Source organism: Biomphalaria glabrata, chromosome 3 (genome assembly GCF_947242115.1).
Source record: "Biomphalaria glabrata chromosome 3, xgBioGlab47.1, whole genome shotgun sequence".
NCBI classification, from domain to species: Eukaryota; Metazoa; Mollusca; class Gastropoda; family Planorbidae; genus Biomphalaria; species Biomphalaria glabrata.
Genome location: NC_074713.1, coordinates 41809224 through 41826486, shown reverse-complemented (window position 1 = coordinate 41826486; position 17263 = coordinate 41809224). Strand labels below are relative to the sequence as shown.

The 17263-nt window shown below is 33.2% G+C and overlaps 2 protein-coding genes across 6 annotated transcripts in view; one reads left to right on the top strand and one right to left on the bottom strand.

The window, feature by feature from the left end:
* Window positions 1-5965, top strand: part of LOC106055400 (kinesin-like protein KIF16B) — a 36240-nt gene extending 30275 nt beyond the window's left edge. Inside the window, exons 31-36 of the mRNA XM_056025135.1 lie at window positions 294-333; window positions 673-714; window positions 843-950; window positions 1047-1136; window positions 1300-1380; window positions 3120-5965. Of these exons, the coding sequence (XP_055881110.1) occupies window positions 294-333; window positions 673-714; window positions 843-950; window positions 1047-1136; window positions 1300-1380; window positions 3120-3275 (517 nt within the window). The 3' untranslated portion in view covers window positions 3276-5965. The remainder of the gene's footprint in view (window positions 1-293; window positions 334-672; window positions 715-842; window positions 951-1046; window positions 1137-1299; window positions 1381-3119) is intronic.
* A 207-nt stretch (window positions 5966-6172) lies between these two features.
* On the bottom strand, window positions 6173-16413 carry LOC106055401 (deubiquitinase DESI2-like). 5 transcript variants are annotated; one of them, XM_056025147.1, is made up of 6 exons: window positions 16308-16413; window positions 11033-11198; window positions 10100-10172; window positions 9894-9987; window positions 9329-9470; window positions 6173-8705 (listed from the first exon to the last, which is right to left on the bottom strand). In XM_056025147.1, exons 2-6 carry the CDS (start codon window positions 11069-11071, stop codon window positions 8520-8522), a joined length of 534 nt encoding a protein of 177 aa, XP_055881122.1. In that variant the 5' UTR covers window positions 11072-11198; window positions 16308-16413; the 3' UTR covers window positions 6173-8519. The 5 variants fall into 5 exon arrangements, with proteins under 5 accessions (XP_055881122.1, XP_013067098.1, XP_013067100.1 ...); XM_013211644.2 differs by lacking the exon at window positions 16308-16413 and adding an exon at window positions 12163-12303; XM_013211646.2 differs by lacking the exon at window positions 16308-16413 and adding an exon at window positions 12033-12129.
* Between the last annotated feature and the right edge of the window lie 850 nt (window positions 16414-17263).

Sequence of the window (17263 nt, the reverse complement as noted above, 5' to 3'; positions counted from 1 at the left end):
ACTTTTGATCAATGGACTGATATTGCTAGCAAACTTTTTTTATTGCTGTGGTGAAATTGTTGTATTTTTTTCGAAGATGAATTAATTGTGTAAAAACAATACTGAAATTAAACATTACCTAGCTAGTGGGAATATGTCTCAAGAAAAAATAATTAGCCTGATATCATCATTGTAGAGTATAATCTATTGAAACTTGGGGTTTTGATAATTACATAACAGCATTGATCATATTGATAAATCAACTAATTCAATTCAAAACATACATTTCATTTTCCCACTTTTTTTTATCCCAGTGGTCATAACATGTCATCCAATAGAGTCACACGTAGTCAGGTAAGTAGGTCGTTTGCATTTCTTGATTTTCTTTAAATGAACATGGTTGAAATTAATTATGAACAGAAAATGAAATTTAAGTGTTAATTAATTAGTCAATGGACTTTACTTTTACAAGTTGTTTTTTTTGTTGACTCATTGATAGAATGACAATTAAATTGGTAGAATCTTTATATCAAAAATATTTAGTTCTGTAAGTGCTCATTTTGACTAGTTTATATCTAGACTTATTTTATATATTGAACTAATGAAAGCGGTTTATTGAGGTTTGAACTTAATATTATTACAGTTCAATTTATTCACTACTTTCTGAAAAAGTTTTTAAAACCTTTGTTACAGTCTTGTGAAACAATGACACTGACAGAAGAAAAAAAAAAACTGGTAAGATCATGTAACAATGTACGGACAAGGTTCTAACGAATTTATTAATCTCAATGCTTAGTTTTACACTTTGTACTATAAATTATTTTTTCTTTTATAATCTAATACTTTTGACTTGACTGTTTCAGATGAGACAACTGACCTTGACAGAAGCCCCTGTACTGCTGAACATTGAGATTCCAACTTTCGTCTTGCGTGGGAGTGGCAAAGATTTACATTATGAATATCTTGTTAAAGTGAGTTAGTCAAATGTGTGTGATAGTTTTCAGAACATCTATTATAATCATTTTCAAAGAATAAATTCCCTTTATAAATTTTATACCTTTTTATAGATAACTATTGGAGAAGAGTCTTGGTATGTTTTTCGACGCTACAGTAGATTTAGAGAGATGCATAATGCATTAAAAAAGAAATATCCATTGGTAAGAAAACAATTTTTTTTTACAAAAAATATTCAAATTGTTTCATTAAATTTTAATTAAAAAATTTTTATGACAAATATGTAGAAGAAAATTATACACTTTACACTTTTGACTACTACTAATTGACTACTTTTTTATTCAAATAATACATTTTTCTCAATAGATCAATCAATTGGTATTTCCGCCAAGAAAGTTTTTCCACAAAAATAAAAAAGTGGCATCTGAGAGACGAATGCTATTAGAGGTAACTTCTACATGTTTTCCCCCATGGTTTTTTATTGGCTAGACAGTATTAGATGCAGTCAACTTTGAATCTATAAACCTTTTCAGTCATTTGGTTATCAGTAATACTATACATTTCTGTAGTTGATTTGGATATCCTATATTTCACAGCATTACCACGATCTTATCTTTCAGAGTTGTTCCCCTTTCATTATAGTCTTCTTTAAGTTTATATAAAGAACCATTTTCCCTGATGTCTAAATGCTGTTGTCCTCACCATTACACCCTATTGACTACATTTGTCTTAACTTGATAATTCAGTTCTTCAATATTTTGCTGACAACAGTCACATAGAGACTGGCCTATATTAAACTATCTCTAACAAGACTAAAATAAGAATCTTTAACGCTACTACTGTATGGTTCTGAAACATGGAGAACAACTGAAGCAACAACAAAAAAAAAGTACAGACCTTCATCAACAGATGACTGAGAAATGTCTTAAAAAATACACTGGTATGACAAAATAGACTGTGGAAGTTCTTGGAGACAAAGTGGAAATGGATTGTCCACACCCTTAGAAAAGATACCAACAACAGGCCTTAGAGTGGAACCCCCAATGTACAATATGCAGAGGAAGACCAAAAATAACACAGTGTATAAGATGAAGCCAAGAGGATAGGAAAGAGCTGGGAAGCTGTTAAAAAACTAGAGAGTGGCGTGTTTTTACTGAGGCTCTATGTTTCACAAGGAATGCAAAGGAAAGATAATGCTAATGATGATATTAAACCTAACTTTCCTGTCAAAGGTTTTTGAACTTACTGTGTTGGTCTAGATACTAAACTTATTTTGAGAAGCACTTTCTCTTGATATACTTCCTTCTGCCTACAAGAATCGTAGCATAGCACAAGTTGTCCTCCTGTTTTTTTTTCTCTACAAAGCAGAAGTGAAGAGCAGACAATGACATGCTTGACCTCATACCTCCAAATGGTACTTCTTAAACATTGACTGTTTCTAACCAATTGTCTTTGTAGTTTGCCTACATTGTCCAAGTGAAACAATTTTTAGCGGCCCCCGAAAGGGGAAAGACGCTATTAGTTTTGTGTGGCCTGTCTGTCCATCAATCCATCCGTCCTGATTAGATCTCAGAAACTAGAAGAGAAAATGAAAATCGGACATCATGATATTTTAGATCTATTTTTAGATCTAGACTTAGATTTAGTTCAAGACGTAGACTTAGATATTCAATCTAGATTTAGATCTAAAACTAGGTCTAGATCTATGTATAGTTAGTATGACAAATGACAATGGAGATATTAATTTGTATTTGTGAGGGGAAAGTCTTGTAGTCATTTGTTCATAATTATAGCTTAAAGTAGGTAAAGTTTTTGTTTTTTTCGTGTTGCCAATTTATCTAATTTTATTAGAAGAATAAATCTTTTTTTAGTTTCTCTTTATTGCACGTAACATGTTATTAATTTTGAATGTATGGAGAAGGTTAATAATTATTATTTTAAAAATATAAGTGTATGCTAAATGAATATATGGAGATGCTGTGGCTGACGGATAAAGTACTTGGAATCGCAAGTCCAGTGTTCAAATCCTGGTGAAGACTCCATGTGGACCACTTCGGGGACTGATTTTGAGTTTGTGTTTCCACTCAAACTGTCCTTTATAACCTTGTTTTTTACAGTTTCTGTAATTTATTTTCACTATTAGCTGATTAAAACTGGTACATACTAACATGTTTTTTTTTTTTCAGGAATATGTGCGCCATGCTATAGAACTGTGTATGAGGATACCAGAATGTCCACTCCACCCATCTAAGAACAAACATTTAACAAAACAAGTTTTTATTGACTTTGAGCCATTTTTTCGCAGAGGGTTGTTTGAAACTGCTAGAAATTTAACCACATAGATATTCTGTTTCCTGGCTGGAGTTTTTGTTTTTTCACACTATTATTAATGTAAAGAAACAAATATAAATTGATAATTAATTTGTATCTTTTTCAAATGACATGAACAAAAACATATTTTGTAAAAAAGAAAAACGGAACCCCAAACTTGACAGAGGTTGTGTGGATGGATGTGTACATGCTCATAATGAGTTTGAGGAACTATTATTGCTGTGTTAATTCATATCTAATTTTGGCTGCATTATGAAATGTTTGTTCCAAGCAATGTTTTGTGTGAGTCTAATGAACCATTCCAGAATCTTTGTGCCTTATAAGTCATTACATTTTTTTTTGGGCCTTCAAACTTACAAGAGACAACGTGCAGCACATTCATGAAAACATTTGTTCAATAGTTGTTTCCAGTGTAGATGTTATTCATCAAATCATTGGTAGATTTTATGGTACCATGCAAGAATGTAACCACAATTCATTATAGTGAGCCAATTAACTATTAAAAATATTTGATGAAATATTATGCTATAGACTTATGTAAACTATTGTTAAAGAATCTCTCTATATGCATTGACAACTTGCTTTAAAACATGTGAGACTAATTAGATCCCAAACGTTGCTTTGTTAACAAATAGAAATCATTTAATTTGTTACATTTATCAATAGTTTGATGGATACCAAAAAAAAATAATTTTCTGCCACAAGTCAACTCAATATAATGAAGTGTGACTGAAACAAAAAGACAAAAAAAAATGGGAGACAATCATCTGTCCCATAGATCACAAGGTCTGAAATAGTTACTTTATTTTTACTTTACAGTTTTGTCTTCTCAAACATCTTTTACTATAAATCAGTATTTATGTTATCCAGTAAATTTCTCTTGAAAACAAAACAAAATCAATTCTCAGTGGCTTAAAAGACCCAGATTCCTCAACTTACTGATCTAAGGGAAAACAGTAGATATACTACTAGCTACTATGTATATCATGGTATGTTCCAATGAATTCTACTTGTGTTCATGTGCCTCAAATGTTCTTATAAAAGTTTTTTTTTATTGTTTCTGTGTTAAAACAGACATTTTGTTATACACTTTTTTGCTAAAGCTTTTGAATTGTGAACAGGTTGTGTGTAAGAAGTTTATTTCAAATAAACCACAAGTTACTTTTGATTTTTATTGAGTCACTTGGTGTTCCTTGTTACTAAAGACATGGTAAGGGCTGTTTCAAAGTGTATTAACCCACCAGGTGAGAGAGAAAAGCTGTGGCTCTATATCTTTGTTTTCTCTTGTTAGCATGGACTGCCACAGCACTCTTGCCTATAGGTATAAACAAGCGGTACTTACAACAGTGTAATTTGTGTCATAGAAGTATTATTGTTTTATTTGTATTTTATTCAGACAGTGATATCAATGGAATATGAGTGCAATATGTTCTATATGTTAAGAGATCCTAGTCATTTGTGGACTAATACTAATGTGTCTTAAGCTATTGAATATAATTCTAAATAATGTGAACAATTATTTTTTTTTAATGTTTGTTTTGCTTTTTAATATCATTTTAGAAAAAAAGTTGTTCATCTTTATAATTGATCAAGAAAACATTTTTTAGGCCCTGTGGGATACAAAAAAATATGAGCGTCTGTTTTTTTTTCATTAAATTCTTCTCTAATAGAAATATGTATCCTTTGAATAAACCAAGGCATTGGTTCCCAAAACTTACTTGCAGTTTATAGAGAAAGTTTATCTCTTTGTTTTTTGTGCAGTACTTATAGCTGGTGAACCAAAAGCCTCAATTTGGTTGCTTTGTGGTAGAAATGTGTATTAAGTCTAGTTGCTTTATTTTGATTAGAAAGATGACTAATATTGTTGTATGTCAGCCACATGCTCTGGATAGAAAAGCAAATATTTTTTGTTTTGTTTCTCTTGGTGCTTTTTTGCCCTGTTGTTACAATGCTAATTTATGAATATATTTGTATTCATCCCCTCCCCCTCAATTGGCTAGAATTCTAATGTAGTCAGAATATAGTTACAACTGTTCAATAATCTCTTTGGTGTGTTGTGAAATGAATTTCATAACTACCAAAAACTTGTTTGCAGCAAAATTATTTAATGGCTTTATTTGTAATTTTTTTTTCTGTATCAATTGACCATGCAACAGCTACTGATATACATACAAGGTGATAACCAAGTATGACATTGTCTTGTATATGACAAGCTAGTCCTTTTCTCTTATGAACAAATGTAACTCTTTACTTATTGAAATCATTCTATCTAAAAAAGTTTTGCTTTAAAAGAAGAAAAGTAAATCAAGTTGACACATTAACTTCCTAGAACTACTGTGTGCACAACATGAGAGTGCTTGTAACTGGATATTTTAATGTGGTAGTTTTTTGTTTTAGTAACAGGTGTGGGGGTCAAGTTCAAGACTTAACCATTAGATTATTGATTTTAGTGTGGATCAATGTCTAGTTTTATTTTTAGTGGATTATTGAACATTATAATTTTTAAAAATGTGATAAATAAATGTTGTCCCTAATATGGCCTGGTATTCATCATTGCTATAAAAAAGATTCTACTTATCACAAAACACTATTGTCTCTTATTTCACTTGCTATGTTATTATGATCACTAACTCAGATCTCACCAATCTTGTCATATGTACATCTTTCTTTTCCTGGAGCTTTAATAAATGAAAGAACAGCATCACTTTTTTTGTTGTTGCTTTCAAAAAACTAAGAAAAAATATACTGTTACTAATGGCATACTCTAATTAAAAGTGACAAGTTTTGCTGAGAAAAAGAAAGTATTCATTGTTTTATTTCACAAACTAAATTTCCTTTGATCCGTTGAATATAAAGCAGCCGTGTTGAAATCCATATCACTAATATAAAACAAAGATATAAAAACAAAAATGATTAAATCTTTTATTTGTTTTAGAATAAATAAAACCAATGTAAATATTTCAGTTTATTATATACGATAAATCAGAAAAAAAAACTGAAGTGTAAGTATTCTAAACATTCATTTATAAACCACAACAAAACATTCATTCATTGCTAATATATATTTGTTAAATCACATCAACTAATTCATTCATTGCAAAATCAAATAAAAAATTCCTTCTGTACATTCTCTTGGTTTCAAAATAAATGCATCAAGTAATGTGTGTTCCAGACTGTAAAACATAAGTCATTGTCCAGGCTTTAAAGTTATTAGCACAAATGTTCCACACAAAAAAATGTACACAATATATTTGCCATAAAAAATATTAACACATTTACAATGACAAAAGAAGCTAAATAGGTTCAACATAAAACAACAGATGGGGCTATTCAATAGAGTGTGTATTATTATCCTATAAGAAGGAAGGAAAAAACAAACAAACAACTGAATTACACATCAACAGGGAAGCTATTGATAAAACACTTTTCTTTGTTCAGGTTTTAAAAATGGACTTTTCTAGTCTAATTACCGTGCACAGCAATTAAAAATTCAAACCAACTAAAGGATTTCACTAAGCTGACAAAGTGCTAAGGAATTGTTTCTTTCCTTTCAGTTCAAACCAATGGGATTCAAACTGAAGTAAAGAAGAAGAAACAAATTCTAGAGTATAGCTGAAACCTGGATAACTACTGTCCATAAATATTCAACTACATATAATAAGTCATACAGAAACACATAGTTTTATAAGCCACTTGAAACGAAAATGTTTTCTTAGGATTGTGCTTTTAAATGAAGTAGAACCATTCATTTATATGAAACTTTGGACAAAGTTGTGAAACTAATCATACAGGAATGAGGCTTTAGACAAAAGTTGTGAACTTAACAATATATGATTGAGGCTTTAGACAAAAGTTGTGAAACTAACCAGAAATGTAAAGTCTAGCAAGCTATAAATATAAATGTGTTCAGTATTGAGTGTGTGCAGACAAGATTTCATCCTTTTCTGCTTTGGTACACTATAAGAATAACTTCAACCTCCCCTTGAAAACTAAGGAAGTTGAATGATAATTATGAGTATCTGGAGATCAAAGCAGTAGAGTGGATCTGAGATTTATTGGGTCAACAATTGTAACATGACAAGAAAAGTATATTATTTCAATCTAGATGAGCCTGTAAACATATGTATTCATTGCACTTCAGAAACAAGAAAAACACAAGAGAAGTAAATAGAAAACATTTCAGTAGTTCAACTGTACATTTTTGGCCTATTTACAAAGCATAAACAAAATATTAACATTGCTTAAAAAGTTATAGTTTGAAGAAGAACAACATGCCAAAGTAGATCATTTAAGATAAGAGAAAACTGACTTGCAGTATTTGAAATGTAAACCAAGAAAAACACAATTTCATACTAAATCTGTCAGGATTGGGAAAAACAGAATTTTCAGATATTTAATGTATAAATCAATAAAGTATTTGAAGCTGGACAAAGATACTTGAAAAACTATGAAATGAAATAATTCAGAGACTGGCTATGTACACATTGCAGGATGTTTTGTTTATGGTGCTGTACATGATGGCACTTATATGTTTTAAGAAACAGACCTTGATATAACAAAACCTTAGCTAATAAGTAGCCCTTTCTTTTTTTTTTTATCCCATGGAAGTTTGTATATGTATAGGTTATATATTTTTTTTTATCTAACAATATTCAAATTATGAACAAAATATTTCATTTTAATCTGAAACCATGGCCCTGGCGTTGAAAGGGTTAGTTCAGACATGTTGGCCACAGAAACAAGTTACCTTACCAGCCTCAAGAAGTTATCGCTATAAATCCAACAGCTATATAAAAGGAAAATATTATGTAAGTAAAGAATGTAAGTTTATTTTTCGGTTAATACATTAATGTTTATTAAGAGACTTTATTATCACTCAGCTTTTCAATGTAAGTTTGTCAGAAACAAAAACAACAATTCATAAACATGAGAAGAACAATCTCTCTTCAAAACATGCTCCGCTGGACATCATTCCTACATTAAATACAGTGAAACAAATAGTTAAGAATGCTGAGTGTTAAGTGTTTCTGGGTTATGTCATATCACTAACATCAACACAGGAGAACTGACAGGATCCTTTCAATGAACACTAATATCAAAACATGTGTATCTTTAGTCCACATATAAAAATAACAATATCAACATAAGTTTTAAACAAAACAATCCACCATCACTGCCTGTGCCTATCCCATCAGAAAACAACAACAAAAAGAAAAAAAAAAGAGCCTGTGCTACTTTTTAAACCGTAGCCTCCATCATCTCTTCCCTCCCTCTGCTGCCGCTGGCCGGTGCTGGCCATGAGCTGAATTGCTCTCAATGACATTGTGCAGGGCATTAGGAGTCAGCCATTCTTTGGGGATGGCTCTCTCCAGAAATGGTATACATGAACTTACGTAGGCCAGGCGATTTACCCAGCTGGGGAGCTCTTTACCACATAGTATCTAGACAGAGAGAAAAAAAAAAGGCTGGTTATTTAAAACTAGACAGTTAACTATCTAAACAACTATTATATGGGGAGATATGCATAGGAAGCCAATCAAAAGTTAGACAACATACATGAGATAAGAATTGGAGCTAAAGCCAGGCCCCATGAATACCTATGGCCATCGAATAGTATTTCTCTTTGGTCAAGACCATTCTGTTTTTTTTCCGCTCCCATAGTGTAATTATATGTCAGACCTATGACACTTTATATTCTGGACTAAGTGGCAGAAAACTGAGCACCCCGTGGAAAACTTTTTTATACCAGTATTTCTATTATGTTCAATGGAAGGACAACATTTTCAGACTGGGCTAATGGTCCCTGTTGAATCCCCTCCCTGGGTTTCAGAGGCAGGTGCAATGAATGGGACAGATGAATATGAAGGAGATGAACTTTAAGACAAAGACAGAGATGAACTTCAAGACAAAGACAGAGATGAACTTCAAGACAAAGACAGAAATGAACTTCAAGACAAAGACAGAGATGAACTTCAAGACAAAGACAGAGATGAACTTCAAGACAAAGACAGAGATGAACTTTAAGACAGTGACAGAGATAAAGTATAAAGGAGTTTCAACAAACCTGTACGAGTGCTGAAGTAAAATGATTGCAGTTTTTGTTTAACAGGTGGTACTGGTCCCCTCGAAACTCTTTGCCTAACTCTTCTGTTATTTTTCTGACATCATCAGGAGTAAAGTCTGTGTGACCAACACAAATTGCTTCTCTGAAGAATAATCAAAGTAACATGAGAATGCATGAGCAATCTTAGATATTTCTTTTTCTTGAATCAGCAATATACTTAAAATGAGGAGCATAGAAGTTTTAATAGATGTGAATCAAATCAGCTAATAACAATGACTTCATTATCTACAATAGCAACAAAAATATAGGTTAACACATAAAAAGTTTTTCTACTGACAAGTACCACACTTCCTCATATGCAAGTTCCCTACACATAGTTGCAAATATAAACATAGGCTTAATATACATTGACCTTGTTTTTAAAGATTTAACTGTATAGAATTTAGCCCTTGTTATATAAAGGGAGAGTGATCCTTAAAGAATTACGGGCATGACATGGCCTAATTTGTGCCGATGTGCCTAAACTCAAAACTCAATATACATTGAAATAAAAAGAAAAACTAACTTAAACTTAAATTGTTCTCCGAGATCATCTGCATCCCTTGGCTCAATTTCAAAGACACCAGATAGTGGGAGAGGATGTCCACCATAAGCATATTCTGAAAACAAGAAAATTCAGTGATGTTTTTGTTGCAGATTTTTTAAAATTCTGTTCTGCAATATAAATCACTTCCACTTACAAGAATAAACTACAAATACAACAAGACATACCTGTTCCATAGACCTGTACCCCGGAATGAAATACACCTATACCTAGTGAAGATGTGTATTCATTAATCCAATACTGAAAAAAAAAATAATTTTAGATTGTTATTCATAAAAATTATATGTTTTGTTACATCACAAGCTTGTAGAGTGTAGATTTAGTAACTTTGTAGGGCTAGTTGATGATCTGCTAACTAATGTCAAAAACATAAACTTAAACTCTATAGCCATATCACAAGATCCTCAGCACTCACAAAAATCTTCATTCAGGGAACAGTACCAGGAAAAAAAAGAAGAAGGAGACAGAGACAGTGATGGGAAGACAACATAAAAGAATGGACTGGTCTGTCAGTGAAATTTTTTTATCTAGGGCAAAAGACAGAGGAATGGAGAAAGATGGTCAACAGATCTTGTGTGGTGCCAAACAGTTCAACAGACTAAGGTATATGTGAAGGTAGGGCTAGTCTGATGATTGCAGAGTAGATGTGTGTCATCTCAGGATAAGTCTGGAAATCAAAATAAAACAGAAGAACATGTTCCTTTTGTTGAATATTCTAGAGATGTATAGAGCTAACAAGTGCAATATAAACAGCATTCTAGTTTAAAAGAAGCATTCAAACAGACATGACACAGAGATTATATTTCTATCTACTATCTAACAGACAGTACCATACTCTTATTTTAAGGCAAAGTTATCTATTGTTTTGTTTTTTTTTATTGAAGATGACAGCTTTTTTATTTAAACCATGGATCATCAATTTTTTTTTTGCTTAACAAATTTATTAAATTACAATAAAAATGCAAACAATGATTTTTAGAGATAACATAAATCTAGCATAATCTTCTAGTCATTATCTTAAGCAGTACAAGGCATTCATCTGAAACAGTACAAGGCAATCATTGTTGTCACATTATATACCATTTCAATTACTGACTTACCATATCATAGACATTGAGAATAACAGGTTCTTGTGCCATTCTAGTGGAATATAATCAGCGTGCACACAACAATCAGGAGAAACACATGAGAAGTAGATACACAGAGTTCTTCACTTTGTAGAGTTGATCCAATAAGGCGGCAAAGACATCATCATGAAGCGAATTTCTGTGAAAAATATAAATATAGAGGCTGTCTGAAATAAATTATGGTGTCCGAAATCAAATAATGTGGGTCAAATTTGTCTGAATTAAATGAAAACACACTGCCTCTTTGACCTTAAATATAATAACAAATATAGGTTAGGGGTACAAATATATGTAGTCATCCTTATTCTCCTTAAACTAAAGAAGATTTTGATACTTCATTTTCTTTTCTATGTCGAACCATTGTCAAATAATGCACTGTCAAAGTCAAACTTAGAAATTTTGGCCTATAGGCTAGTATAGGCTATAGCCTCATAGGTGTCCGAATAGCATAAACTTAGACTTTGACTTACACCTACTCTAAAACTCTAGAGATCTGGATATATAATATATAGATCTAGTAATATAGTATACCCATGCCAATATAGATTCTAGTATAGTAAATAGTATTTACCTAAGTTAAAGATAAACCATTCTGAGAAATAAATATGAATATTTATAGACTATAAACATTAAAACACAATACATCTCTGTACATTGCTTTAGCTGACACTGAGGTCTTAACTCTACAGACTCTAGGTCTAGGCTTATTGCCTTATTATAACAGTAGGGAGTAGGTTATGGGAAAAGTCAGCAAAGTGTGAAAGTCGTAACTTCCGATGAGTCATATTCCGAAACTGTCGAAAGAAAACGAATAACGTTTTGTAGTGTTTTTTTTTTTTTTCTTTGTTTTTTTTTTTATAGATCTACTATCTAGATCTATATAAATCATAAATGTAGATCTAGAGTCGAAAATTAATTAAATAAATCACAGCTTAGATTCTTATTAAATTCTTTAATAGACTGATTATAATACCCTTCAAGAATTTTAAAATTATAGAAAACTCATCTACAACTACGAGACACGTATGTATAGAATGTTGTTTATAGAAAGCTAGGAAGTTAAAAAAAATCATTAAAGTGCGAAACTACTCAGAGCAAATTACTGATGATCCGTAGAAAGCCAGTTTCCAAACTTCATGATCTGACTCCTCCGTAAGCACATAGAGGATGTCCTTAGGCAGTGGCGTCACTAGGGGGCTGCGGTCCGCACCGGGTGACACCCAATAGGGGGTGACACCCGACAGGGACAGAAAATATTAGCAAAAACTAGAAAATAAAAACCCGAATGGAAAAACTGAATATCGGCAAAAACTAGCAAATCAAAATAAATAAATAAATAAATAGGCTAAATAAAAAAATAACAAAATAAATCTCAAGATATATACCCAAATATGCCTAGGCATGCCTACTGTATTTATCTAAATCTATATATTTTATTTTAGGCCCTATTGTAGGCTAGGCCTACATATATATATATATATATATATATTTGTATAAATGTCCAAGTTACGTAGGCCAAATAACAGGGGGGATGCAAAGGTAGTCTTTTTTTTAAAGAAAGAAAATTGGTTGCATTTGCATAGTTATTTTATATTTTAGTAATAATTAGGCGAAAGCGAGTTTATTACAAAAGTTTAAGAAAAATTAAATTATTAATTATTTGACGTCGTTTTATCGTCCAATCCATGGTCCAATTAGAACTTTTCTACGTTAGTAGCAAGATCGATTCAAATGGCTATTTCAAAGAAAATATATTAATACATCTTCATCATGGTTCTAGAGTCTATCCCGTTTTTACGTCAGTACGAACCAATTTCTTCCGACAACGTACCATCGTACTATTGACGTTTTTTGCGTGAACAGACCAGCTACAAGACGCCTTCTAAAGATGAGGATGATCTTAGTTAGGACAACAAGCCCATTATAAAATCGCATAAGCTACTGCAGCTTTCCTCACGCTGTGGTGGGGCCACTCCTATGAGAGGGGGGTGGTGATGTTCTCTCATGAGAGCGCGACGTCCTAACCAATGGGGAGGGGATGAAGTAATTCAAAATATTTAATACGGGTAAAATTTAAAAGTTATCTGTTCATTGTAGTTGTCAATCAAATTTTGAATATTAACCCATTGAAATGACATTATCAATGTTTAAGAAGTTAAAATAGTGTAAAATAAAGACTTTGTATCTTCTACTAATACGGATCTTTTTAAATGTATACCGTTTTTTGTGTGAGGCTTCTGCCAAAACATCGATTAAAAACTTTTTGAAGAAGACATTTCAAAACTGCTGACGTGATTCTTTTTGAATGGTCAGAAAAGTCCATATTCTCTCAAGTGTTTAACATCATTATGTTGACGCCTTTTTGCGACAAAAAGACAAGTTCGCGGCAAGGATTCTTACTGAACACGAAGATGATCTTAAGACATACGGGCGCCATGTGTACCTCGAACATCCCTCGTATAATAGTATTGGCCAATGTTGTCTCCTTCTTTATTGGACTTAATTTGAGCAACTTTAAAAAAAAAAACTAGTATAAATATTGCTCTCATTATCGGAACGTCCTACTCCGTTATAATTTAACACTGACATATGGGCTCTCGTTACTACGGAAAGAATAATACGTTGAAGACGACACAAGCTGAGAATGATGGAAAACACTTGGAGTAACTAACAGTGCTTCAACAGACCACATTGCTGGAGGGATAGGCAACCTGACCTTTCGGTTATACAAAACAGTTTACAATTATATATATAACACTAACCGCAGTGGGTGACACCGACTCTAGTGACGCCACAGTCCTTAGGAATTCTTCCATCTGGTATGCGGGTGACATGTCCGAGCCAACGTAGTTCTCTCTGTGTCAAAAAGCATATAGATACTGTGTGCATTGGCCAATTTCAAAACTTTCTGATTGGAGTCACGATCCTTTCAGGAAATTTTCATTAGGCCTATGTGTCGCAGGCAGCGCAAGTGAAAACTGTTTTATCTATGCTCTTGATGCATGTTGACCAGTTCTCACTTCTATAAAGAAGAGTGCTCAGTATGCAGGCGTTTTACACTAGCATTTTGGTTGCCGTGGTCAGTTTGGTATTACACTAGCATTTTAGTTGCGTGGTCAGTTTGGTATTACACTAGCATTTTGGTTGCGTGGTCAGTTTGGTATTACACTAGCATTTTGTTTGCGTGGTCAGTTTGGTATTACACTAGCATTTTGGTTGCGTGGTCAGATTGGTATTTTCCGAGACAAGCTTAGAGAGTTTTCAGAATAAGATACTTTTATTGGAATAAGATACATATATTGGATAAAGATTCTTTTATTTGTCCAAACAAATGCAAATTCAGTTTTAGGCCTACTACAGTTGTCCGCGTCAGTATTACTAGTAGGCCTATTACTACAAGGCCTACTACTCCCCCCCCCTCTCTCTCTCTCTCTCTGAGAAGATTTCCCAATTATTTGTGTCCCTTAAATGGCTCATTGTCTAAATTTAGGTTGATGTTAATAGTTGATCCTGGGTAGATAAATTCCTGCACCACTGTAAGAATGTGGTTCACAATACTGATCGCGTGTAATCCTATTTCTTAGACGTCTTGGACCAGAATTTCAGTTCTGGTGGCATTTATTGTAAGACTCTTGGCATGTAGCTGCCTTTGTAATCCTCATTGCGAATGGGAGGTGAGTGTCGCATCGTCGGCGAACAGCAGTTCCTAATAAGGATACGCCGTCTCTTCGTTTTGGCTTTAAGTCGAGCCAGGTTAAAAAGCCTTCCATCGGATCTATTCCTATCTCTTCCAGAGATTTAAGGGCGCTGGCGAGTAGAGCCGAAAAGAAGAAGGCGATTAGTGTTGAGGCCTTGTTTGTCTTGATGGGGAATGGCCTAGAGGCGAAATTGTCAAACTGTACAGATTCCTACAAGTTTTCACGAAAAGTTGACACTAGTTTCCGTAATTTTTTGGACAGCCAATTTTCTCCAATACGATGAAATCGATAAAATCGAATCGAATGGCTGTATTTGTTCTCTGCTCTTTTCATGTAGCTGCCGCAAGGGGAAAACCATATCTGTTGTACATTTACCCGCCTTAAAGCCACACTGAGACTTAGGATGAACTCACTCTGACAAGATCTGCAGCCGTTTTAGTAGTATTCTTGCTAGGCAGTGAAATGCTTGCCTCTGTAACTGTTACAGTCGGGCGGTTACTACCCGGGCGCCACGCTGAAGTTGAGAGAAATTTCCCGGTTCTGGTAACGCTAACCTTGGATGCAGGCATGATTTGAGCTTATTATCCAGCTACACAAGGATACACATTTAACAGAAAACAAACATCTTTATCGAATTAACCAGCCATTCTTTGTGATTTGCCTATGTAGATCTAGCTGCTCAACATTTTACAATTCTTTGGGATTTGTCTATATAGCTCTTGCTAGTTATTTTCCAACATTTATGACACAATTTAACATTGATTGCGCTTACAATCTTGTGCTCGACAATTAGCAAAACAATATATATAGTAACTATAATGTTTTTAATTTCCGCCTAAATACTGTAGCTTACAGTCGTACTTTTCCCTTGAGGGAACACAAAGTAATTGGTGTTTACATCTATTGTACATCGAAATATATAAATCTCATTCCTTGATTACCATCTTGTAAGGCAAAGGGTTCTGGGTAAACTATAAACAATTCTCTCCCTATGACATTCAAGATGTGCTCATTTTTATATGATGTGAAAAAAAAAAACAAACACATATTGTAACAGGTTATAGGAATATGTAACTTCTTCAACACAGCTGACGAAATCATTTAAGACTACGTTTAAGTTATGGTTAGCACAGTGAACATAATGCACAAGGGGCTGCTTTTTTATTTTTTTTTAAATTAAGCAATGAGTCGGAAATGAACAGCTTAGTTTCTGTCTCGCAACTATACTATAAAAAGGATTTATCAGTGAAAGACATTTTTTAAATACATTTTTTTTTACCGATTTATCTTCTAGATATTTGTTATAAACCTACCCCCCCCCCCCCAAATCAGCCTTACCGTTCATTGCAATGGTATTCTAGATTCCCTGTGCAACATAAAGGACTTTTTTTTTCTAGCCTAATATATTAAATGTTTAGTCTCAATTTAGATTTATGTGAATAGAAGAATAAAAAAATAAATGTTTACTTTTTCTTCAAAAATGCTGAAAAAAAAAGAAAAAGAAATATTGAACAAATGTGAATAGAAGAATGAAAAAAATAAATGCTTACTTTTTCTTCAAAAATGCTGAAAAAAGAAAAAGAAATATTAAACAGATTGAGCTTGGAAAAAATGTTGAATAATTAGCGTCTGTGTCTAGATTTTAATTCGTGACAATCAGACCAATCCCTAATATAGACTGCATTGTCTCCCCTCCTTTTTTGTTTGTCCTGCGAATCAATATGTTTCTTCAAACTCTTATCTCCTCCTACTCCCCTCCCCACGGTTCTGATAATAGGCTACTAACAAAAGTTTTATTAATATATTGGGGAAAAAAAAGAAATTGGGCAAGCTGGCACCAAATTCAACTTCACACCAACGCACAGTGATTATATAGCCACCATTAGGTACACAATAAAGCTGATGTAGCAGTAGCCTAATTACATCAAACTCAAAGCAATCCAAGCCGCTGGTACACAGACTAACTGAAAATACGATTCAAAGTTAATATTAAATTTGATTAAGCCTATTTAGCTGCTGAAAGGGAAAAGTGAAGGGATTTGGTTACACAAACTGTCACTGCTCCTCTTCGACCAATTTAATCTGACATATTAAGATGATAATATTTAGGACATTTTTGGTGGAAGTTTCTTTTTTTTTTTAAATTGGCTTTTACAAAAGTGCATTTTTTTTCTACTTTCGTGTCATACCCAAGGACTAATGCATGTGGACCCCGATATTTGGGCCCTTGAGCGCAGTGAAACTTCCCACACAGGCTGTGAACTTGATGCTCATGTGCCCAGGTTCATTGAACCCCTTCACGCCATGGATGCTAAACCACTGGACATTAAAAAGTATACATGTATGATATATGCGATATGGTCTTAGAATTATGATAGCTATATTCTGAGCTATATATAGGCCTACAACGATCTACGTACCGTGTCGTGAGCATGAAATTGACAAGGGAGACTAGTCTGGACGCAGGTCATGTCGTACCGTAGGTCATATGGACTCATATAATTAT